At 57.8% G+C, this 24,419-nt stretch overlaps 2 protein-coding genes across 4 annotated transcripts; one reads left to right on the forward strand and one right to left on the reverse strand.

Moving 5' to 3' along the window:
- The first annotated feature begins 1,878 nt into the window (after positions 1-1,878).
- LPIN3 (lipin 3) lies at positions 1,879-18,282 on the forward strand. 2 transcript variants are annotated; one of them, XM_080684616.1, is made up of 21 exons: positions 1,879-2,039; positions 5,519-5,660; positions 5,757-5,956; positions 7,052-7,147; positions 8,142-8,422; positions 8,610-8,693; positions 9,234-9,354; positions 9,524-9,797; positions 10,589-10,682; positions 10,833-10,993; positions 11,380-11,473; positions 11,566-11,635; positions 13,153-13,245; positions 13,323-13,366; positions 14,096-14,234; positions 15,149-15,297; positions 15,489-15,575; positions 16,053-16,205; positions 16,362-16,476; positions 16,553-16,656; positions 16,860-18,282. In XM_080684616.1, exons 3-21 carry the CDS (start codon positions 5,765-5,767, stop codon positions 17,002-17,004), a joined length of 2,496 nt encoding a protein of 831 aa, XP_080540742.1. In that variant the 5' UTR covers positions 1,879-2,039; positions 5,519-5,660; positions 5,757-5,764; the 3' UTR covers positions 17,005-18,282. The 2 variants fall into 2 exon arrangements, with proteins under 2 accessions (XP_080540742.1, XP_080540743.1); XM_080684617.1 differs by having other exon boundaries at positions 1,890-2,011.
- A 460-nt stretch (positions 18,283-18,742) lies between these two features.
- Positions 18,743-24,022, reverse strand: EMILIN3 (elastin microfibril interfacer 3; the record flags this gene model as incomplete). Of its 2 annotated transcripts, none has more annotated exons than XM_080684614.1 (4): positions 18,743-20,627; positions 20,906-21,129; positions 22,360-22,482; positions 23,841-24,022. In XM_080684614.1, 4 exons carry the CDS (start codon positions 24,005-24,007, stop codon positions 18,841-18,843), a joined length of 2,301 nt encoding a protein of 766 aa, XP_080540740.1. In that variant the 3' UTR covers positions 18,743-18,840. The 2 variants fall into 2 exon arrangements, with proteins under 2 accessions (XP_080540740.1, XP_080540741.1); XM_080684615.1 differs by having other exon boundaries at positions 18,743-20,486; positions 23,841-24,007.
- Between the last annotated feature and the right edge of the window lie 397 nt (positions 24,023-24,419).

Below are 24,419 nucleotides of genomic sequence, written 5' to 3' on the forward strand. Positions count from 1 at the left end.
AATCACCAAATCTCTGATGATTTATAGTTCCAGAAACAAGCCTGTCAGAAACACAATTTCTGCAACAAACTTTATATCAACCCCATCTAACAAAAAACAACAAAGGCAATTTGTGTTCCATCTTAAAAAAATATATATGCGATAAACATTATTGTATGCTTACTGTGTGCCCTGTGCTGTGTTTAGCATTTTATTTGGCCCAGTAGTTCTCCGCCTTGGCTACACATTACAATCACCTGGAGAGGTGTGGTTTTTTTGTGTGTTGTTATTTGTTTTTTCATTCCAGAACCCCAGGCATCAGTGCTTGCACAGGACACAGTGGTTCCAATGGGCAGTCACTGACTTTGTTCATTCTGTTTAATTCTCACAATACAATCCTGAAAGGGAGGTTTTATCTCCATTTTGCAGATGAAATGAGGCTCGAAGAGGAGTAACTATGCATCTGTAGCCACAACCTCTGACCTTTCCTTCCTTCCTCCCTTCCCAGGCTCACTGCAGGGGTTGCCGAAGTTTCCAGTGTTTCACTGTTATATGTAATAGTTATATCTAACGCTTCCACAGAAAGGTTTGTGGCATGGCACTGCCCTCTGGCCACTTCGAAATAGCTCTGCTCCCAACAAAGCTCTTCTGAAATACCAGCCAAACACTGCCCTGGGTTCAGGACTGACACCAAATGACTTTTGCTAAAGCAAACACAACTGAGGTTCTAGCTAGGTCCTGTCCTCTTGGGTCACCCAGATTTGGGGCTAGGTAGGGGCACGGTTCTCTATCTAGAACAACGGTAGCCAGGTCTCACTCCCCACCATCGCCCAGCACTTCTAAGTCTGCCTCTTGGCCATTGTGCCCTACCCTTCCAAGCCTTTCCTCAGTGCCCGACCTCTTAACAGCAAATTCCCTCACCTCCTGAGCCTTCTCAGCGCATCTTCTTTGCAGGGCCCACATTCTGATGGCAATCAGAGAGGTCTTTTGATACAGGACAGCCCGCGAACCACGGATCCAAAAGGAAAAAAAGCGTCCTCTGGCGCGAGCCTCGCTGGTGGCTCGCGGGCCGACGGATCTTTCAGAAGTGCGCGCACCTGGGCTCACCTGTCCGCGTTGGTGGGGCTTGCCGACCTAGAGAGGACGCTTAGCTGGGCGAGAAGGCTGGTCATCGCCTGCCCTCTGCTGGCCAGTAGCGGTATTGAGCCTGCTGCTGCTCCACTGTGCGTCCAGTAGGTGGAATGAAGGGGAGTGGGCATTTATTGAGCTCCTGTTGTATGTCAGGCACTGAACTGGGCGCTGGGGCGTAAGAATAAACGCGGAGTTCAAATTCAAAGGAGGAGGCAGACAATCATCACAGTCATTCGAGCAACTATGAAATTACAACTGTGGGCTATGTGAGCATAGGATAGATGTGAGGGTCCTGTTCAGTCTGGGTGGTAGAGGGGTCAGGGGAAACTGCCCCAAGGAGGTGACGTTTGAACATCAGGTACCTCACAAAGTCATTTCATTTAGTGTCGAAATCCTGCAAGGTGGCTATCCCCTTTGACAAAGCAGAAAACGGGCTCAGATTGGGGAAAACTCACCCAAAGTCACACAGCGAGCTGGAAGCAAAGCCAAGGGGATTTGAAGGGCCCCGCCTCTCCGCGGTTCCTGGAAGCGAGGCACGTGGCCAGCCACCCGCACAATGCTTCCAGCAACTCTAGGGCGTGGGGCGGGGCAGGGGTGGAGCCGAAGTGTGACCCCGCCCATACTCTATAGGTGGAAGGGCGGCCTTGGGCGTGGGGACTGGCGTGGGGATTGGGCGTGGGGACTGGGCGTGGAGACTGGGCGGAGGTGGGGTCTTTTGGGGGGGCGGGGGTTGGAGCCCGCCCTGGGCTCGTGGAAGGGGCGGAGCCGGGATCTCTCCCGGTCCTAGAGGAGGCGGAAGTGCCATGCGAGTGCGGGGCCAAGGACACTTACCCGCTGACCCTGTGCACTCAGATAGAGGCGGCGGCTCCGGGTCCTGGAGGTCCAGTGGGCAGCTCCAGAGGTAGGGCCCAACCCGGGCCTGCGAAGAGGTACCCCGCGCCCCGTCCCGCCTTGCCCCGCCCATCCGTCCTGCCATTCGACCCTCATTCTTTCCTGTTCTCGGGCCTGAGTCCAGAAGGGAACTCTCAAGGGTTGAGGAACTTTCTTCGTCCTTGTTTGCGGCTCAGCGGTGGTGGGGGGCCCTGGACATCCAGAATTTGGGATCAGGAGATAATGAGATGCAAAAACCTTTCGGGGGTGGGAGGTTGGCTGGCCCAGCATCATCCCAGGCTGACTGACCTTGAGGAGGTAATCCACCCATTCTGGTACTAAGTAGTCTCAGTGGCAAAGCAGGGTCTGACCTTGCCCGGCCTGCCCTGTGACTGGCCAGGTGGGGAGGGTAACCGTGAAGGCGGCTGGGAACCTGGGTTTGGGTTTTTCCCTTCCAGAACGATAGGAATTCTTATCCTCCTGCTCCCTCTGTTCCTAGATAGAGAACCGTGCCCCTACCTAGCCCCAAATCTGGGAGCCCCAAAAGCTGAAAGCTCCCACCCAGGGCAGCTTGCTCTGGCTTCCCCATGGTGGAGTTGTGTATTGGCCTGGGAGACCTGTGGATGTTCCCAGAGCGGTCTCAGGCTTGGGCACCCTGTGAGGCCTGCCTGGAGCCCACCTGCTCACTTTGCAAACAGTGGGGTCACCATATCATGCAAGGCCCTGAATGCTGAGTTAAGAAGTCTAAACTCTCAACTGTGAGCAGGGACGGTGCATTGGAGTCTGACCTGTAGTGTCAGGACCAGCCTGGGTGATTGGGGCTGTCACAACGCCAGTAAAGATGCTGGTGCTGATAGGTGATATGTATGGGCATTTATTGCATGCTAGTACTTTACTTGAATTATGTCATGAATTGCCCATGCATCCCTTATGTTATCCCCATTTTAGAGGCTGAAACAGGCTTAGAGAGGTAAAGAGACTTGCCCAAGGTCACAGCTACTGTCAAGGAGGGGATTAGAACCCAGGCAGGTTGGTGCCTTACCCACAGTGTCCTGTTGCCATCTAGGATCTAGGCTTTTACTTTATCCGGTAATAAAGCCTTGACCTAGTTCAGCAGGAGGAGAAAGGAGGGACCAGATGAGCAAAAAATTGGGATTCAGAGGTTTTTGGGGGGTACCCATGAGTCCTGAGAGAAATTCAGCTGACCTGGGTTTGGGGGGGGTGAAGTATTTAATTTTAGATGTTAGTTTGGGGTGAAGGGTGACATAGGGGAGCCAAGCAGAGCTTCCCTCCATCTGGGGAAGACTCAAGGCTGGGTCCTGGGGAGAGGAGATGCCTTCAGGGATGGATGGATGCAGGTAGGGGAAGGCAGCCAGAGCCTGGCTCACAGGAATCCCTCGAAATGCTGAGCAGACAGACGTGGGGGCATCCACTCATGGGGTGGGAGAACAGATTGAGGAGTGAATTCTAGGCTGAGAAGGGTTTGAAAAATTGAGGCCTTGTTTCATAGAAGGGGAAATTGAGGCCAGCAAAGTACTTGCCTGAGGACATTGGGTGGGTGGGTCACCCAGGACAATCCCCTGGGTGACATCTCTGCTGTTCAGCTCTTTCTACTACCTTCAGTGGCTCTCGACCAAGGCCAATTTTGATAATGTTTAGAGACAATTTGTCACAACCGGAGGAGGTGTTACTATTGGTATCTAGTGGGTAGAGACCAGGGATGCTGCTAACCATCCTACAATTCCCCCATAGCAAAGAATTATCCAGCCCCAAATGTCAATGATTCCAAAGTTGAGAAACCCTGTACTTGGTCCAGCTCAGTGTTTCACACCTCCCCCCATCCCCCAAGCTCTTTTGCCCTCAGCAGGGCAGATAGCTCAGGCTTGGGCCTCCAGCTGGGCAGACCTTTGCCCCCAGCCCTGGTCTGCCCCTCCCATGATTGCTCCTTTATTTCTGGTAGCTTCTAGTGTCCTCTCTGCTTTTCCTAGACAGTGGTCTAGAGTCCTGCCCACCACATGCCTGCCTTGTCAGTTTGTCTGTCTCCCCAGACCTATATTCACCGAGTTTGGTGTTGGGTGGGGAGACACCAAGGTGGAAATTTTCATATAGTGCCGAGTAGGTGCATTGTAGATAAAATATCTATTACATTTGAGTGGCATGCTCAGGGTCCAAAGATCTTCATTTTATCTCAGTTTTCACTTTAGCAATTGAAATTGTACCTTACGTTTGTGAAGCTCCGCACTTCTCACAAGCTCCCAGGTGACGCTGGTGCTGCTGGAGATGGAGCACACTTTGAGTGGCAAGGTATTACAGGGCTGTGCAGAAGGGGGCTGTGGGCCGGGCTGCTCTCTCCGCAGACAACTGTGGACCGAGGAGTAGAAGGAACCATGACATGGAGTCAGGAAACCAAGATATGAGTCATCACTCCCTCGTCCCATCTATGGCCTCTTAGCTTAATAGAGTTTGGATAAATCACGTAACTTCTTTGAGGGCTGGTCTTGCATGGCAGGCGGTCCTCCAGGAATTCTGATTCAGGGTCTGAGAGAGGGAAGTGCCCTGTGGAAGTGGATGGCCTGTGTCCTGGCAGCCACAGGGCAGTGGGCCGCTGGCCTGGCCAGCGGGGAGGGCAATGAGCTGAAGTTGGCAGAGGGGCACCATGCCAGCATGGAGGCGGCTCTCATTATGGCTCTGGTTTTTCTCTTTGGTGGCCACAACCTCCTGCTTCTAGCTCACCGAGCTGGGCCTGGTGTGGGAAAGCTGGAGGGACAGGTCTGGCCAGGGGAAGGGGAGTTGGTGCCATGGGCCAGTCCTAGGCCTGAATAGTGGCCTGAGGACTGGGGGTCGGGCCTGAGAACGATGGCCTAGAGACACCGGGGTCAGCTGTGGGCCGTGGATGGACTTCTCATCCTCCTAAGGAAACTGGGAAGGACTTGTAGTTGGAGCCTTAAACTGGAGCTCCCTCCACCCACAGCTATAAGGAGATGAACCCAGGAATAGAGCTGGGCGGAGCCTTAGGCACCTGGAGTGCTCCCACCCCCGGTACCTCACAAATCAGCCACGATGGACCAGCAAGGCCCCTTCCAATTCCTAGGACCAGAATGCAGCAAGATAGCTGAACCCATTTCTCAGGTGGAAAAATTGAGACGCCTGTCTCCTTATTTACTGGGAGGATATCAGCCTTCAGGGCTGTTGCCTGTTACCCACAGGGGCCAGGGCCTAATATGTCATGAGGCTGCTCCCCATTGACCCCAGGGAGGGGTGCCTGCCTCCTCCTGTTCCCACAGTTGGGCGTTCTGGGGCTCGAATCTCCGCTCCTCTCCTTCCTAGCTGTGAGGTCCTGGGCAATTCACTCCACCTCTCTGAGCCTCAGCTGGCTTGTCTGTAAACAAGAATAATGACACCCACTCGGCCAAGCTGGTAGGTTGTTGAGAAGAGGAAATGAGCCCTGTCACTGAGCACTGTGGTCATCATCATTACTCATGGCATTTAGAGGCTCAGAGAACCCCAGGTCGCCTTACCCTGTGCCCTCATTTCACAGATGTGGGGATCGGCACCTGGAGAAGGGAGGCAGCTGTCCGGGAGCCTCATGGTTGGTCAGTAGGTGAGCCAGAGCTAGAACCCACGTCTGCTGGCACCCCTCCCATCCTGTGACTTCGAAGGCGCTCCGAGGGCGACACACTGTAAGCCAGGGGACCCGGGGGTCAGGATGCAAAGTCTTCCCATGGAGGGGTGGGCGGGGACCAGGCCTTGGTCCCAGCACTGCCTCCCTTTGCCAGCCCCAGCCATGAACTACGTGGGCCAGCTGGCGGGGACCGTGTTTGGGACGATGAAGGAGCTGTACCAGGGCCTGAACCCGGCCACACTGAGTGGTTGCATCGATGTGCTGGTGGTGAAGCAGGTGGACGGTTCCTTCCAATGCTCGCCCTTCCACGTGCGTTTCGGCAAGCTGGGTGTCCTGCGGTCCCGGGAGAAGGTGGTGAGTGCTGGCAGCTGCTGAGGGCCACGGCCGGGTGGGCTTTGAGGCCGGGTCAGCCACCGCAGTCCCAGGAGAGCACCCAGGCCTCCCTTAGGTGGGGATCTGTCCTCTGGACAGGCTTCCGGCCTTCTGTATTTTCTTTGATGGTTTTAGGTTAGTTTGGGGCTTTGGTCCAAGGGGTTCCTATTTTCCCCTAAAAGCAGCGTAGTGGAACCATCGGACCTGAAGCTCACTAAGACCTTACCTGTGTGTTCTCATAAGTGGCTTCACCTGTGCAAGCGGTGTCTTCTGCCTGATGATTGATAGGAGGTGGTAACCCCATCCCCGGGCCAGGCCTGGGGTGACACTCAGGGGTTCGTTCCTCTGCCTTAGGAAACCTGCACTGTTGTCACTGGGCTCTGGTGTGTGAAAGGGGATGTGGTGGGCCCAGACCCCTTCACACTGGGGTGACTATGAACTGTCCAGAGTCACAGCGTAACCTTGTGGGAGCTAGAATAGTGCCTTGTGGTTAAGAACTAGGCTCTGGGTTCATAGCCTCCTTTGGCTACTTCCCAGAGAATTACCTAACCCCTCCCAGCCTCAGTTTCCTCATCTATAAAATGGGAATAATGATTGGAGCTGTTGAAGATAAAACAAGATCGTCTAGATAAAACATGATGCTGAGTGCCTAGGAAGTGGTCATTCTTACCACTGTTGGTTGAGCACTGCCCTGGGGCTGGGGACTCAACAGTGACAAGATGAATCACATCCTTGTTCTCATAGGCTGTGGGAGAGAGAGGAACACAGAAACCAAAGCATAAACAAGGATACTGAGATGATGATACGTGCATCAAAGCCTCGAGAATGGGGAAGTGTGTTCGAGGAGGGGCACGGAGGCTCAGCCTGCCTCTCCGAGGAGGCAGCGACCCTCAGAGAGGGGAGCAGCCTGGTACACCAAGGGCTGGGGAGACAGTTCCAGCAAATGCAGGGCTGGGGAAGGGGAGGCAGCAGGGAGCCTGTCACTGGGACCCGCTGGGAGGCTAGTGCCCCAGTGGACTGGAGTGAGGGCAGACGGTGGGGATCATGCGCCCCGTGGCCCATCATGCCCTGCTACAGGTGGACATCGAGATCAATGGGGAGCCTGTGGACTTGCACATGAAGCTGGGGGACAGCGGGGAGGCCTTCTTCGTCCAGGAGCTGGAGAGTGATGAGGTAAGAACCTCCATCCTTGACAGCACCTGCTCCTGCCCCTGCCCTTCACTAGAGCCCCCTCTGGGCGGGGCCTTGGGGTTTGTCACTGTCAGCAAGGGTCCGATGCAGGGGATGGGTTAGTGCTGGCACTCATGATCTGCTCTTGGAGCCTGGGTAGAATTTGGGGGTGGAGGAGGGGATGAGGGCTGACTTACTCCCCAGGGAAAGTTGGGGAAGGTTTCTCAGAAGAGGACACTTGAGCGGGTCCCTGAAGGGTGAAAAGGAGGCCTTCCTTGGCAGCTTGGGGAGAGGAGGGAGCTGAGGCGTGGCTGGGGCTGAAGAGCATGAGATGGCTTGTTCTGGACCTGGGGCTGGCTCAGTGCAGCTGGAACAGGGAAGTGCGTGGGTGGAGCATGAAGAGGGGTGTTTGCAGAGGGAGGCAGGCCCAGCACGAGCCAGCAGAGGTGTTTAAATAGTTTGAGCTTGACAAACTTTAACTGAGCCCTGTGCCAGACACTGCAGTGAACTCAGATGAGGGGTGACCCCTACTTCAAAGGAGGTTCCCAGACAAGCCTGGGAGACAGACACAAATAATGGCTGATGAAACCCTTTGGTCATTACAGTGAAGGGGGTTGGAACCGAGGCTGAGAATAGTCAGGGCAAACTTCCTGGAGGAGGTGACGCCTGGCTAAGTCTTAAAAGGGAAGTAGGTGTGTACTGGGGTAGGTGTGGGCAGAGAAGATGAGAGGCTGATGCCCAGGTCTGTCCAGACAGTGTGGTCCACACCCTGGGCTGCCAGGGATGCAGGCAGCCCCTGGGGTTAGGGCGGCTTTACCTCTGAGGGAGTCCAAGGCCAGCAGCAGTTACAAGGCCATGCTGCTGCCACCTGTCCAGCCTCCATGCCTGTTTTCCTGACCCCAAATGAGCTCACTCCAGGGCCTGAGACACTGGCAGGGCTTAGGATGCCTGGTGACAAGAGCGGTCCCTAAGCTGTAGCCCCTGATCTTCTCCACAGGAAAACGTGCCTCCCCGCCTATGCACGTCACCCTTACCTTGGGGAGGCCTGTCTGGGTTCCCCTCTGACTCCCAGCTGGGTACAGCCAGCGAATCCGAGCCCATCATCATGGGTGTGGCCTCCACGGGAAGGAAGAAGAGGCTTCGTAGGAGGAAACCCAGGTGGAAGGAGGACACGGTGGCAGACGATTCTAGTTCTGAGGAGCTGGAGGCGGGTGCTGAGAGTGAGCTGTCCCTGCTGGAGAAGCCGAGGCTGGAGCCCACAGGATGTGTGGAGACCAGGTGGGGGCCAAGAGTGTGAGGATGCCAACCTGGGTTCAAGCACTGTTTCCTCTGCTGGTGCTGTGTGACCCTGGGCGAGAGCCTTGACCTCTCTGGGCCTCAGTTGCTTCACCTCCCCAAACCCCTGACGTCCAGGCTCCCATGCTCTGTGCTATCAGTGACCATTTATTTCCCTGTGGCCCCTCAGCAGTATCCAGTTGGAAGAGGAGTCCTCGTCACAGCCTACAGACATCTACCCCTACTCCGATGGCGAGTGGCCCTCCCAGACCAGGTGAGAATCCAGGTGGGCCGCAGGTGGGGACTCAAGACCAAGGTGGTTTCCATTTACATTTTTCTAATAAATAATGACTTCGAATACATTTAATGTGTTTACCAGCCACTTGTATATCTCCTTTGTAAAGTGTTTAAGTTGTTTGCACATTAAAAAAAAAATTGTGGTAATATGCACATAACATAAAATTTACCATTTTAATCATAGTAAAGTGCACAATTCAATGGCATTTAATAAATTCGTGATGTTGCGCCACCATCCAAGACAATACCTCTCTAGTTCCAGAATTTTTTCATCACTCCAAATGGAAATCCTATACCCATTAAGCAGTCACAAATTTGCCCCCCCCCTTTTTTTTACTGGACTGCCTTATTATTGATTTGTTGGGAGTTCTTTATATATTAATATATCCTTTATATATTCTGGGGATGCAATACAAGCATAAATATGTTTTGAAAATATTTTTCCCAGGCTTTGGAGCGGGGGGTGGGGGGTAGCGGCAGGCTGGTTTGGGGGTCTCTGAATTCTTGTTTCCTGCAGCCTTTCGTCGGGAGAGCTAACATCCCCTAAGAGCGACTCAGAGCTGGAGGTGAGGACCCCAGAGCCCAGCCCCCTGAGAGCTGAGTCGCACATGCAGTGGGCCTGGGGGAGGCTGCCTAAGGTGAGTTCCTCTGTGCCATCCCCCATCCCTGCCTTTCAGGGGCTCCATGGCCCCCGTGGGTAAGGACTGGAGTGACTGAGACTTGGGCTGACTTCCCAAGGCCTTGTGAGGTGTGGGAGGCAGCCTCTGCATCAGCCTGCCCACATCCTTCCCACTTGTTTGATTGAAGGTGGCCAAAGCTGAGAGGCCCATGTCCTCGATGGTCCCTGATGGCAGCACTGGGGCAGCCTCAGCTCAGGGAGAGCCCAGCACCCCTGACCTTCCGCCTGACACGGAGGTGCCCGCTCTGGTGGGTCCCCCTCTCCCTGCCCCCGAGAGAGAAAAATCCAAGACTCAGAGATCCAAGGATGCAGGTCTCTCTCCTGCCTCAAAATCATGGAGCTGGGCCGCTCTGGAGGGTCCGGCTCCCACCGGGCCACCAGAGGGGTTCTCCAGGAGGAAAGGTGAGTGATGCCCCCCCAGTGCTTCCCTGGCCTCACGTTACCTCTGGGGTGGACTCTGGGACATCAGGCATGTTTTGAGCACCTACTGTGTGCCTGGCATCGTGTTTGACACCAGCCCTCATGGGGGGCAGACAGATAACGCATACAAAAGCCAGGAAGAATGTTACAGCGATGATGTGGTACCGTTCATTGGGTGGGACGGGGACTATCTAGATCACGTGGTCAGGGAAGGCCTCTGCAAGTGGGTGATGTTTGAGCTGAGACATGAACAATGAAGACCTAGGCAAGTGAGAATCAGGGGAAGAGAATTCTAGGCAGAGGGAATAGCATGTTTCAAGGCCATGAGGCAGGAGAGAGGTTTCATGTTTAGGAACTGAGGCAGCTGTTTCATGTTAGGAACTGGTGTGTCTTGAGCGAGGCCAGGGAGAGGGTTGGGAGAGGAGGCCGGGAGATGGGCAGAGGCTAGACATTCTTGCTCATCAGCTGGGATTTATTCTGAGTGCATGGGAAGGCACTGGCTAGTCCCTGGATACACGTGGCTATTTAAAATTACAATTAAGTAACATTTAAAAAATTCCATTTCTCCATCACACCACATTTTAAGTGTGCTGGTAGTCCCCTGTGGCTGTTGGCTACTGTCCTGGACAAGCTGACATGGGACATTTCTAGCATCGTAGAAAGTCTACTGGACAGTGCTGCTTTAGGGTGCTCCAAGACAAGGGGGCCTCATACTGCTCACACGATGGAGCACACGCTAGGTCTGCAGCAAATGGCATCTCCTCTGCCCTCAGGCTCCCTGAAGAGAAGCCAGCACCTGGGCCCCATCTACCTGGATGACTTGTCCTCTCTGGATTCTGAGAATGCAGCCCTTTACTTCCCCAAGAGGTGCCTGGGTTCTGGGTGCTAGTGGCTTGGGATCAGGACTGGTGGGGCTAGGGGTTGGTGTCAGGGGCTTGAGAGGGGTGAGGCCCTCCTCCCAGTCTCCTTGTATCCATGTCACTGCTGACCCCTTCCCCCCCCCTGCCCCCACCCCAGTGACTGTGGGCTGGGGCCCAGGAGGTGGAGTGAACCCGGCAGCCAGAAGCCAATGGGGGACCCCAACCATGAACAGGAAACAGAACCCATTCCGGACACAGTGGACACGATAGTGCTGTCTCTCTGTGGAGGACTGGCTGACAGCCGGGACATTTCCCTGGGTATGTCCAACCAAGAGCCTTTCTAAGGATTGGCCCTGAGCCTGGGGGCTGGGGAGAGCAGGAGGACCCCAGAGGGTGGGGCAGCAAAGTGTGAGGCTGGGCCAGGCTCCCTGCGTTCTCTGCCCTGTGGAGCCCACGTTCAGCCAGCAGGGATGGGGCATTCCCAAGGCCCCCTGAAACAAAGGCTTGATGCTTAGCTGTGACTTATCCTGTGAGTCCAGGATGGCCAGTGCCTGGGGTGGGAAATAGCAGGTGCAAAACCACAGGAAGGGAGGAGCCCTGTGGGAGACCTGAATGGTAGAGTGCGGAGGGACCCGGAGAGACTAGGGCAGTGGGTCATACGGGATGTATCAGCCTCTCCCCTCACTCTCTGCCTCTGTGCCCAGAGAAGTTCAACAAGCACATAGTCTCCTACCAGGACCTCGTCCAAAACCCTGGCCTCTTGGACGACCCAAACCTGGTGGTGAAAATCAATGAGAAGTAAGTACCAGGACTGGGCTGCTGGCTGCCACAGGAGTCACCTTGCCTCCTTCATGGCCCTGCAGCTCCTACACCCTGTTCTGTCCCTCCAGGCACTATAACTGGGCTGTAGCTGCCCCCATGGTCCTCTCCCTCCAAGCCTTTCAGAAGAACTTGCCCAAGGTAATGGTTAGAGCACCACTGGGCCTCCTGGGGAAAGTGGCCATGGCCCCGGGGTGGGGGGCCCTTAGCCAGGAAGTGGAGGGTGGGCAGAGTTGGGCCTGGGGCTGACGGATTGCAAGACCCACTCTGCCAGCATTGCTGTGTGGACAGAGCCACCCCCTTCCCTGGTTTCCTGGCATAGCTGAATCCCACTGGATTTGTACTTTCCTTCAAAGGAGCTCAGGGCAAACCAGAGGGGGATAAACATTCGACAGGGACATGCCTTCAGCAGGAAGTTTTCAGATCTGGGAGATGAGGCTTGGGAGATGGAGGTCCCACTCCTCACCTGACCCTGAGAACCTCTGAGGCTGGGCTGCGGGTGTTTGCCCACTTTATCAGCACACATTTGTTAGGTACCTGTTATGTGCCAGGGACAGTCATGCCCTCAAAGAAAGACAGTTAAAGACTCAGCCAGGTGAATGTAAAATTCAGCTGTGAGTATTGGGAAGGAGAGATCTGGGTTGCTTTGAGAGCCTCAACAGGGAAGTTTGCTGAGCAAGTGCCTCCTTGGCAGAGATCGGAAGGATGAGTAAGCCTTGGCAGGAACAGCATGTACTGATGCTCAGAGGTGGGAAGGAACCCAGCCTCTTTAGTCCCTCCTTGAGCCTCTACCCTGTCCTGACCTGTACCTGCCCCTTCTGCCCTTCTGGAAGTGGTCCAGGGCCCTGCCCTGGTCCATTGTTCTCCATTTGATTAGAGTTGCCCAAAGAACATCACTAACCAGACGTAGACAGCTGGTGTCTCCCTTTGGTGATGCTGAGCTCCATCCTCTGGCTGGCTCTGGGTCTGAGCTAGTACCACAGCCTGTGAGAAGGAAGAGGGTCCCTCTCCTGCTTGACTGTCCTCACCTGGACATACCCACCATTGAGGTCCCTGGGAGACTGCCTCAGCCTGTTCCCAGCTCAAGTGGGCACCCTGGCCAACCCACCCCAAGCCCATGTCCTCCTGACATGGGTGCACCATTCTGTGTTTGTAGGAAGCACAGATCTAATCAGTATTTTCCACAAGCTCATGTTACCCCCACCAGACAGGAATGGTAACATACAGAGGGTGCACTCATGGGATAGAATCACTGACCTTACGGGTTGCCTGTGTCGGTCTTGGAGGTTGAGGGGAGTACCGGCTCTAGACTGTCCTTCCTGCGGTCACTTGGTGGCATCATGCAGGGAGTCCCAGATCTTGAGAAACTCCCAAAGCACTGCCTTCAGCTACTCTGGAGAAACTGACCCAAAGATTTAGAAGCCAGGCCAAGGTTGGGCTAGAGGTAGGGGGTCAGGGCTGGGATGGAGGGATCCTTGGTCTCCCATGCTTGCTTACATGAATCCCATGGTGGTGGGTGTGCTTCCTCAGCCTCCAATGTTGGCAGCACCTTGCTCGAAGGTCAGCCCCAGGCTCCAGGCTTAGGTTGGCCCCAAGGGCAGTCTAAGGTGGATTTGTGTGATGCAGGGGGAAATGCCATGGCCTTTATCTGCCCACAGAGCACCGTGGACAAGCTGGAGAAGGAGAAAATGCCCAGGAAAAGTGGGCGGTGGTGGTTTTCCTGGCGACGCAGGGACTTCCCGGCCGAGGAGGTGGGTGGTCAGGGTTCCAGGGTGGGGTCAGCCCAGGCAGGAGCTAACTGTTCACTGGATGGATGTTCTTCCCATAGAGAAATGCCCCGAGGGAGAAGATCACAGCCAGGGAGGCACGGGGGTGAGTTGCTCTCTTGGCTGGGGTTGGGGAGGATTGCTGTAGGAGGGTCGGAGTGGTGCAGGCATCCCTCCCCCAGCCATGGTTCTCTGCCACTCCCTAATCACTCCTACACCCTTTCTTTCTCCTGAGAAATGCCCCCATTTCACAGATGGGAAAACTGAGACTTAGAGATATACCAAAGGCCCCACAGCCGAGAAATGGCAGAGCTGGAATGGGTGCCTAGACTCCTGTCCCAGACAAGGGGTTACTATATTAAGGAGGGCAGGGCCTCTCCTCTCCACCAGGGGCCTGCTGATCTTGCTTCCTTTTTTACCTCTGAACTGAGCCAGAATGCCCAAGTTGGCGGGAGGGGGGGAGCCCGGGGGAGGAAGGTGGCCAAGGTAAATCAACTGAATCCAAAGAAGGTAAGTTTGGGCGTAAACCGTAAAACACATTTCTGGGTTTTCAGGTAAATATCTCCGGGCTGTGGAGAGGCACTGAGGGCTGAGACCCCAGCCCTGGCTCCGGCTCTGCCACCACCTTTCTGGGTCTAGCATGCTGGCCCACATCCTTAGTCTGCCACCACCCCCAACATGGGTGGCACCTAGAGGGAGGGGTTCCTGGTCCCCTGGGTAGTCTCTGGAGGGGCAGGGACAGGCCCAGGCTCCTTGTGGCCTGGGTTGAGGGGTGTCTACTGGGAGTGCAGTGGCTTTGGCTGGCGGAGGTGCCTGAGAGCTGGGCTGCCCACAGGGAGAAGACTGATGTCCTGAGTAGCGAGGATGACGCCCCTGACAGCCCTGTCATCCTTGAGGCTCCCTCCCTGCCACCCTTGCCTCCAGCCTACACTCCTGCCTACAAGAAGTCCCTCCGCCTCTCCTCTGATCAGATCGTAAGTGTGTCCCTGGGTGTGTTCGTGTGGGATGGTGGGGGTGGTGATAACTCTGTCACAGAGCCCCACAGTCACTAAAGCCCAGAACCCAACCCCTTGGCAGCCGAACAGCCTCTGCTTGAATACCTCCAGGGGAGGGGGCTCGCTGCTTTACGTGCCAGTCCATTTCTGTCCAATGCCCTCACTGGAGAAGCCCTCTCTAGGCCTAAAATATCAGCCTGCAGTGGGTGGCTGGCTCCGCTCTAGCCCTTGGAAGCCACCCAAAGGAATCAAATGTTGATGACAGCCCTTCAGATAGGCCCTGGGTTCACGGCTTTGAGCTCAGTAACAGGTGGCTCCCGAAATAAGGATGTTTTCTCTAAGTATGACTCCATGGCCAGGGAGGTGCCCGGGGGCCTGACCAGTCTGGTACAGAGCAGCTGCCACCTGTGTGGTACCCAGGACTCACACCGGCGATGGCTGAGCTGCCCTCATCCTTCTCTATGGACCAAGGAAAGGGCCAGGGTCTCTCTTTGGGGATGTCACAGGGCTGCCTGTGATGATCCCACAGGGCCTTTCTATACAGTGAGGTGTCTCCCTGTCAAGGGCAGTGCCAGCCTTGGGGCTGACCTGAGAAACTTGAGTGGGAGCTACGGGCCAGGCTTTGTCCTCGAGCTTCACCCCAAAGGAACACAGAGGGAGATTAGGGCTCCTGTGCCTGGCACTATGCGGGCCCCACCAGCACTCCCTCACTGCCTCCTCGGGGCCACCCTCTGCCCACGTGGCTCTCTCTGATGGATTCAGGCAGCTTCTCTGAGCTGGGAAGGAGAGGAGAATGTGAGGCCTGGGGATTGAAGGCCACAGTGTGGGGTGGCAAGGGGTGGACAGTGCCTGGCTGTGGCTGATCACGGCTCCCCACCTTTGCCCGGCCCCAGCGGCAGTTGAACCTGCAAGAAGGTGCCAACGATGTGGTCTTCAGCGTGACAACCCAGTACCAGGGTACCTGCCGCTGCAGGGCCACCATCTACCTGTGGAAGTGGGATGACAAGGTGGTCATCTCGGACATCGATGGTACCATCACCAAGTGAGGCCTGGTTGGTGGGGAAGAGGGAGGGCCTGGAAATGTGCCTTCCTCTGTGCTGGGGGGCAGGGGCCAGGGAGAGAGCCCCCCCTCCCGCCCCAGTGCACCATCTTGGGGCTGGGAGCTGGGCTCCATGCCTGGAACATGAGGGCCACATGAAGCTGCCTTGGAGTGACCCCTCCTCTGGGATCTAGGTCGGACGCTCTGGGCCACATTCTGCCCCAGCTGGGGAAAGACTGGACACACCAGGGCATCACGAGTCTCTACCACAAAATCCACCTGTGAGTGCTGGGGCTGGGGCAGGGCCCCAGGGAGGAAGGGACAGGACAGTTTAGGCCACCATAGCCCCGGCCCTGGGAAGCCAGGCTTGGGGACCAGCAGGGCCCAGAGGAAAAAGCTGAGCCATGTCGCTGGAGTGCTGAGACCCACCCACCAGTCCTCCTGAGGAAGACTTGTCTCCTGGGGTCTGGGATCTGGGTCTAACTGCTGGACTTCATGATCCAGAGGAAGTCTACAGACTTGCTCACACCCTTGTCCATCTCAGTCCACCTAGGCCTCGGGACTGTCCATGCTCCCTCTCCCGAGGCCACCTCTCAGCCTGCCCAGTTGTTCTCCTGGACCGCTCCCTTCAAAGGCCTCTAGGTTTGGAGGCTTGAGCTGAGCTGGCTGAAGCCAAGAGGGCAGGATGGGTGGTGCCACCTGTCCCTGTGCTGGGACAGACCCCCTGATGGCTCTGTGCCACCTGTCTCCACCCCCAGAAACGGGTACAAGTTCCTGTACTGCTCAGCACGGGCCATTGGCATGGCTGACCTCACCAAGGGTTACCTACAGTGGGTGAGCGAGCGGGGCTGCGGCCTCCCTAAGGGCCCCATCCTGCTGTCTCCCAGCAGCCTCTTCTCCGCCCTGCACAGGTAATCCCCTACATGATACGAGCCCACAGCCCTGGAGGGGGGTGCGGGCCCACTGCCAACCCAGGCCGGCACTGAGCCTATGTCACCTGATCCTGCCGTCCTCCAATTGCTACCCCCCCCTCGGCTGCCTTCCCTGCCCTGGCCCCGGCTCCCCAGGGAGGTGATTGAGAAGAAGCCAGAGGTGTTCAAGATCGCCTGCCTGAGCGACATCCAGCAGTTGTTTCTGCCCCACGGACAACCCTTCTATGCCGCCTTTGGGAACAGACCCAATGTGAGTGTCTCCTCCCTGAGGCCTGAGGCACCTCTACCCGCCCCGCAGGCCACCAGCCCCTCCTTGTCTCCCACAGGATGTCACTGCCTACCGGCAGGTGGGCCTACCTGAATCTCGGATCTTCACAGTCAACCCCCGGGGAGAGCTCATCCAAGAGCCCATGAAGAACCACAAATCCACGTGAGACCAAACGCTGCCCTGTGACCCCAGGCCCTGCCATGTCCCCACACCCCAGCCTCTGCCTGGGCCCCAATTCCAGCTCTACACCGGGGCCTCTGTTCCTTGCCCAGGGCTCCCAGGCAGGGTGCAGTTGGCCTGATGTGACGGGGGCCATGGCCTGGCAGCAGCTCAGGCCCTTAGTGCTGGCCCTGTTTTGCTCACAGGTACAAGCGGCTCAGCGAGGTGGTTGAGCTCCTCTTCCCACCCTTGGACTGTGGCCCCAGCACAGACCTGGCCAACCCTGAATACAGCAGCTTCTGCTACTGGCGGGAGCCATTGACCACTGTGGACCTTGACACCCTGGCCTGACACCCCTTCCTCCCTGGCCTGGCCCAGAACTGACTGGGAATCCTAGGACATCAGGGGTTGGAAGCTTGGTGCCACAGGACCAACCAGACGCAGAGAGGGGAGATGAGGGCTCGTTGGCAACCTCTCTCCTCCCTATCCTGTCTCTTGCCTCTGCCAGCGGAGCTGCAGAGGGTGGGGCAGCTGTTCCAGGCCTCAGCTGGCCTGTGGCAATTAAATGACTGTCACCTGGGCCCTTGCAGTGTTCTCTGAGACCTTGATGTCTCTGTCCCTATCACTCTTGAGACTTTGCCTCAACTCCTGATAGGACAGAGAGAAGAGGGAGGCCCCACTGAGGCTTGAGAGCTGTAAGCACAGGGAAGGCTGGCGGCAGCAGTGGGGCACATTAGCATCTGGGAGGAACACAATGTCCCCCCACTCCTTCAGGGAGCCTCTGAGGCCAGACCCTTACATAGCCCTGGCCCCTTCCCACAGCTCTTGAGCCAGACACCTCAGCATGTCCCCTGAGGATGCAGCCCCAAATCCTGCCAAGCAGGTGGGGTTGGCCTGCCGCCCTCCCCAAGTTCAGTGCCCACACATCTGCTAAGCAAGCTCTTGCCCAAGGAGCTGTGGGAAGCAGGACTGACACCCACTGCAGTCATCCCTCCCACTGTCTTTGGGGAAGAAAGTAACTTTAGTTTAGAAAGGCTAAAAGCTTTAATCCGGGCCCACCCTCCCCCAACAGCACCATAGTGGAGAGCAGAATTCCAAAGTGTCGAGAAGCTGGAAGGCAGGGCTACTGGAACTTGCAAAACAGCACAGGAGGGCCCATGCTGCCGTGGGGAAACTGAGGCCAGGAGCCTCAGCAGAGATAGGCATCAGGGTCTCTGCGACCTGTGCAGGCCAGATGCACGCTTGTATTTTCAGATTGTTCCTCGGTCATGTTCTACCTGAATTCCTCATGACTTCATGACCATCCAGGCAGGGCGTTCGCAAGGATTCTGGAAACTAGGTCTGGAGCCCGCTCCCTCCAGCCATGGCCTTCTGCCCAGGGCTTGGCCTCATTCAGGCCATGACGTACATGAGAGTGGCCCTAAAGATTTCCCCACACACATGTAAAGGAGAGGACTATGTGGGGACCAGAGTGCCTGAAAACATCTCTGGGGAAGAGAAGGAAACACATAAATTGCAGAGGATCTCCAAACAGATCACCTGGCCCTAATCCTGTCCTCTGGGAATCGACAGGTCCCTAAGCCCCCACCTTGTGGGAGGATCAAAAGGATTAAAGAGAACTCGTGCCTGAGTCTGTGTTTCTGTTTTGCCCTGAAGGACCTGTGGTGGTGGAAACCTCTGGTCCTTGGTTCAGAAACAGCATCTGTGAAGCTGCCAGGTGTGAGGACAGTGCCAATGGGCAGCACCTCCCGGCAGATGACAGGGGAGAGAAGCTAAGGGGACAAAGGAACCAGGAGCCTCCATGGGCTCCGGCCTACTGCCCGTGGGCAAAGGGGCATGTGGACAGGCCACTGTCTGAGAATGGACCTGCAGTCTTTGCCCAGGTGCCAACTCATGTCTGCAGAAGAGCAATTGGCAAACTGGATTGTGAGGTCTCTTAGGTGTGCCCTTGCCTGCAGGCATGTTGTACTCGCCTTGACCACTATCCTGAACTGTCCAGTTGGTGCAGCAGTGAGCATGGGTGTTCATGTCTGAGACAGTCACGTGGAGCTGGACCAAGACTGTTCCTTCAGTAGCCTCTAAAATGGCCTCTGCAATGGCCAAGGGAGGCTGGGAAGCATGGTCTGAGCTCTGGGGTGATGTCCCCAGGGTTGGTAGGATCTGGGGGTTGGGTCCTGTCCAGCCTGCCTAGTTGGCCCGCCCTGGCCGCCCCTGCTCAGCCAGCTGGGCTTGGCAATCTAGCAGGTCATCCCGGAGGCGGGCGATGTCCTGTGCGTGCTGGGCCAGCGTGCGATTCAGCTGATCCACATGGCCCCATAGGCCCTCCCTGGGCCTGAGTGGATCAGTGGGCAAGTTGTTCAGGTCTGCAGCCATTGGGCCCAGCTTCCCACACACACCCTCCACTTGTGCCACCCTCTGATCGAAATGGCCCACTGCCAGCTGGAGTTCCTGGGCTGTGTCCTGGCAGCGGCTCAGCCCGCCAGCCACACTGGCCACACCGGCCTTGAGTTGCTCCAGCTCCCCCCGCAGGCTCAGGACCTGCCTGTGGCCAGCTCGAAGCCGTGAGCCTTGGCTGCTGACCTGCTCCTGGATGGCGTGGACCTCGGCCTCCACCTTGCGTTCCCGCTCATCCAGGGAAGTGTTGGTGGCTAAGAAGGCATCGGAGTACTGGCTGACGGAGTCGCTGAGGCCTGTGAGTGACTTGCTCACGGAGTTCAGATTGACCTTGAGCAGGGTGATCTCGCCCTGCAGTGAGCTGCCTGTTGCTTCTGCCAGCTGCCCCTGGACCTCGGCCACAGTGCCATTGAGCTGCTGGAGTAAGGCTGTGTGGCTGGCCACCTGGCGGAGGAGGACCTCAATCTGGCTCTGCCAGGCCTTCACTTCCGCCATGAGGTTGTTCAGAACAGCTGAGGTGGTGCTGGGGGTACATGAGGTCTCCAGCGAAACCAGCCTTTGTTCCAGCACAGCGAGCTCTGTCTGCACCAGGGGCCCTGCTGACCTGCCTGGTGGGGTACTATCACGGCTTAGCTCCCCAGCCAGTGTCAGCAGGCGCTCCTCCAGGCTGTGCACACGCTCTTCCAGCATGGTCCTGAAACCGCCCACACCCCCTCCCCCATCCTGTACCCCTCCACAGCAGCCCCTCCCTCCACTCTCTGTCCCATTGAGGGTCTCCAGGCCCTCAAGAAGTCCATCCACACCCCCCTCGAGCATGGCAGCAGAGAGCCGCGTGAGCTCATCCCTGGTGCTGGGGCCACGGCCCCTCTGGACCTCGGTGACTGCCTGCAGGTTGCTCTCGAGGCTGTCCATGCGGGCACTGACCAAGGCTAGCTGGCTGCAGCAGCTGCCCCTACCAGCCACGCTCAGGCCCTGCAGCCGGGTACCCAGCTGCGAGAGCTCTCTGCGCAGGGCCAGCTCCCGGCCATCCAGGCTCTGGTGCAGCCTCAGGCTGGCCGCCTGACCCTCCTCGCACTGCTGCCGCACCTCCTGCACCTGCAGGTCGCATGCGCTCTGGACGCCTTGCAGCTTCTGCTCGAAGCCATCCAGCAGGCTCCCCCAGAGTTGATGCAGCCGTCGGTCCACATATTCGTCCAACAGGGCCAGAGAGGTGAGCGGAGATGGGGGGGCCTCCCGAAGCTGCTGCAGGTGGGCCTCGTGGCCGAGGGCCAGCCCGTGCACCTCATCCAGCAGCTGCACCTTGGTCCGCAGTGTGTTGCTCACCTCTGTTACCTTGCTCAAGATCTCATCCAGAGGAGGTGTGCGTGGCCCTCCAGCTCTGTCTCCAGGGTTCACAAACCCCTCGGGGATGCCTCCAAAGCCCACATGGGGATCAGGAGCTCTGGGGCCACCAGTCATCCTGTTGGGGTCCTCGTGGCTGACCACCAGGCCGCTGAGGGTACCATATGCTTGTGCCAGGCGCTGGACATCACCCTCCAGGCGTTCCAGCCGCTCACCAAACAATCCCAGGCCTTTCCTTCCTGGGAAACAGAAGGAGAGAACCCCGGGGCAGGATCACTGGCCTGGCTCTCTCAGCTTGTCCTGGTACCAAGCCACCTGAGAGACTTTCTGTTCTAAGCCAACCTTGCTGGGCATAGCTCTGTCATTTTGGAGAGGGGGCCTGGGGGCTCACCCTTTTGCCCAGCACGAGATGCACCCTCCCTAACCCTGCCCAAGCTCAGCTAGCTTGGGTCAGTCCCCTTCCCACCTCCCCCAAGAAACCCAACCACCTTGGTAGGGTCTCCATGGGCAGACTCACCGTAGGGGCTGGGGGTGGCTCTGCTAGAAGGAGGGGGCCTGGGGCCTGGGCTCAGCTGCCCAGAGGGAATCTGGGGCTCAGGCTCCAACTGGGGTGGAGCGGCCCCGTGGTCTGTGAGGTGCTCGGGGCAGCCTTCTCCAGTGAGCCCAGGGCAGCAACGCCAGGAGAGTTCTGTCACCTTCTTGTAGCCGACCTTGTATTTGGGTCTGAGCACCGTGCGGTACCTGGGCCAGGGATGGGGAGAGGGCAGGGCTCTGTGTCTGTGGGCTGAGGCGCCTGCCTCCTGGCAGGTGACCTTGCCCCCTGGCTGGTATTCAGGGCCACTCTGACACTTGGATATAGTCTAGATGTCCTGCCTCCACAACTGCCTCCAGGGTTTCCTTTCCTGTGCTGAAGGCGACAGGGCCGAGGGATGGAAGCAGGTCTTGCCAAGGCTCAGAGATGGGTTAGGGGAGCGCAGGGAGAAGCCCCACCCCATCCTGTTTGCCTGGGGAAAAGGGGAACAAGAATTTAACCCCAAGGTCACCTGGACACCCTTGAGCTCATACTGCCATCAGAAATTTCACTGTGGCTTTGGTGGGACCTTGAAGAATTCTGACAAAGGTGTACTGCCCTGGAGCTGGGGCAAGCAGCTCCTCTCACTGCCCGGGGGCCACGCTGGGATCCCATCAGCTCCCCCATTCTCTCCACTCCTTCCTACCCTACTCTGGAAACTCAGCTCTGGTCATGGAGGCTAGTGACAAGGTACCTCTGATTTTGAGCACAGAGGTGAAGGGCCCAGGTGGAAGGCAGAGCAGGGGCCACTCCCTCACCTGTTCACTCACTGAAGGCATATCTGGGGCATGTGCCCAAGGATCCCGAGTACACAGGCTTGTATTCAGACCTGCATTTGAACCTCTCCAAGTACAGACCTGAGCATCCCACCTATGTGCAATACCACACAGCTTCATGTGGCCCCATCTGTCCAGTCTGAGGCCCCTGGCTGGTATTCAGGGCCACTCTCAGACACAGGATATAGTCTAGATGCCTCCACAACACCCTGTCACCTTCCTTTCCTGTGCTGAAGGTGACAGGGCCGAGTGATGGAAGCAGGTCCTTCCCATACCCTCACCCCTGGCCTGCCTTCTCCACATCACCACAGCCCTCCTTGAGTCGGCCTGGGGCCCCTTTGGCATTAACCACTGCCAGTGTGACCCTATGCCCCCCACCTCCACCCCTTGCCCCTGCTTCTTCCTTGCCTGGTGCTGCCTCTCCCCTAGAAACCCTCCCCTGGTGCCACTGTAGGCTCTGACCAGACCAGCCTGCCCCTGATCCCTCCCTGGCCCCCTCCACCAGGCTGGTGTGGGCTCTAAGAGAATTGCAGCCCTTGTAGAGCTGGCTGCTGCTCTCAGCTTAAGGCAGGCCTGGGGCATGGGCCCAGGGATCCTGAGTGGGTGGGATGGGGGTGCACTCACGTGACTGTCCCGGGGCACTTGGGCCCCCATCCACACTGCCGGTACTCAGCCTTTATGTAGCTCTCTGCTCCCTCCTGTAGGACACAGGTCACATTCCTGTGCACCACGTAGGCGCAGAGGGCCCTGCAGGGGAGAATGGCATCCTTGGAATATCTGGCCTGGGCCGGGCCCACTGAAGCTCCTACTCCCTCCTCCATCTGTAGGCCTCAGCAGGAGATGTGACCCCCATCTTTTCTCTACTACTTCTCCTTATTCCTGGGAGCCAGGGCCCTTGGCCTGGGGTCCTGCCCACTGCTGGTCTCACTGGTTCCAGCCTCCCCAATGGGTTGGTCACTGGGTTCAGCTCTGTACTGAACCAGGAGTCTGGTGCAGCTGCCCTTCCCTGGTCTGACCTTTGCCCTCCCTGCCTGGAGAAGAGGCCCACCCTGGATTCCCCATCAAGGGCTTTGCCACATTCCAACTCCTTCACTGGCTCTCAATTCCAGCACTGGAGGTTTCTAAGGTTTCAATATAATTCATGAGGCCTTTGAAATCACCCTTCTCTCTTCCCCCCGTGACCGACTCCTGGGGCAATGCACCCACCTTGTACCTTTCTGCCCCCTACCTCTGTTCAGGGCCAGGTTGCTAATTTTTCTAGGGCTGCATTAACAAATTATCACAAGTTATCTGAGGTTCCTCATCCTCATTTAACTTCTTCTATCGCCTCCTCCAGGAAGCCTGCTCTGATGTGCCCAGGCCCACTAAGTGTCAGCTATTGGCCCGACACTCTTCTCCAATAGCTCTGAAATGCAGCTAGAGTTCAAATGCAGCAGAGCCCCTAACTCACCTGGAGACCAGTTGGCATGCCACTGCCTGCTCAAGACCAGACACTGAGACAGGGGAGAGACAACAACCCCACTTACAGGCCACAAGGGATGGGATGGCGGCTGCCAGGCATAAACCAGCCACCTGTGGACTGCTGTGGAGCTCTGGAGCCACAACATGAACCCAGGACCCAGGAGTCCCAACTAGCTCTGTGGCCCACCCACGTTGGGGCTGCTAAGGGGCTGCTAGGGCCAGGCTGACCGAGGGACAGGGCGGGCCGCGGGCGCAGGGCTCCATCTCCGACCTGGTGGGGCAGGGGAGCGGTGGAGGCCCGCGTGCGGACCGCCCTCCCTCCATTCCCTCCACCTGGTCCACTGCGTCCGGGTTTGCACACAGCGCAGCTGGAAAATGTTACTTCGCTGGAAAGGTTTCCGCGGGCACTGCCAGGATCCCCGCCGCCGCGCCAGGCCCCCTCGGTTTACTTTTCTTTGCCAGTCCCGCAGTCTCCCGAGGCATAGGGCACTCGCCCTGCACCAGCTTAGCCCCGGGAGCCGCCCCCTCCGCGCCGCGGCCTCGGGTGCCCGTGCCCTCCCGCCTCCGCGCGCGGTGGGGCAGGTGGGAGCGGCGCCGCGGGGCCATCCCTCCGGTTTCCCGCCCGCCGCGTGGCCCGCGCTTACTTGTGCGGCCCCGGGCGCAGTCGCGGGCGCCATCCCGTCGTGTATAGGCTGTAGCGGGACGCACCGGGCGGCGCGGGCCGCGCGAGAAAGGGGGTGCCCTTGGCCTGCGCCCCAGAGAGTAGCGCCGCGACGGCGCACAACCAGACCGGCAGGCGACGGCGGCCCATCGCCACCCTCGCGACCCCAACTGGTCCCGCGCGGGGCCCCCGCCCGTGTCCGCCCGCCGCGCCGCGCCGCCGCCTGGGTCCCGCCGCCGCTCGCGGCCCCGGGAGCTCGCTGGCTCCGCCGCCTGGCGCTCCGAAGCGGCTGCGTCTGTGGAGTGGCCGGCGCTGCGCGCGGCTAGGGCCGCGGAGGGGAGGCGGGAGGCGGGATCTGCGCGGATTAGCATAAACTTGGGGCCGCGTCGCTCTCCTCCGCCAGCCCCCTCTCGGCCGCCAGACCCCCGCCCCGCGAGGGGCCGCCCGCAAGGAAGAGGTTAAGAAGGAAGCAGCCCTGGAGTGGAGGGGGCGCAGGCCGTCACGCCCTGGGAGGCCCCCCAAGCTCACCCATCCACATGCACTGGAGAGAAGCGGAGCCAAA

This window comes from Plecotus auritus (assembly GCF_963455305.1).
Source record: "Plecotus auritus genome assembly, chromosome: 8".
Classification (NCBI taxonomy): domain Eukaryota; kingdom Metazoa; phylum Chordata; class Mammalia; order Chiroptera; family Vespertilionidae; genus Plecotus; species Plecotus auritus.

Coding starts and splice junctions, on each gene's coding strand:
- LPIN3 (XM_080684616.1), top strand. CDS start 5,765: ATGAACTACGTGGGCCAGCTGGCGGGGACCGTGTTTGGGACGATGAAG. Junction 8,423..8,609: donor ACAGGATGTGTGGAGACCAG/GTGGGGGCCAAG, acceptor GTGGCCCCTCAG/CAGTATCCAGTTGGAAGAGG. Junction 11,474..11,565: donor GTGGTGAAAATCAATGAGAA/GTAAGTACCAGG, acceptor CTGTCCCTCCAG/GCACTATAACTGGGCTGTAG.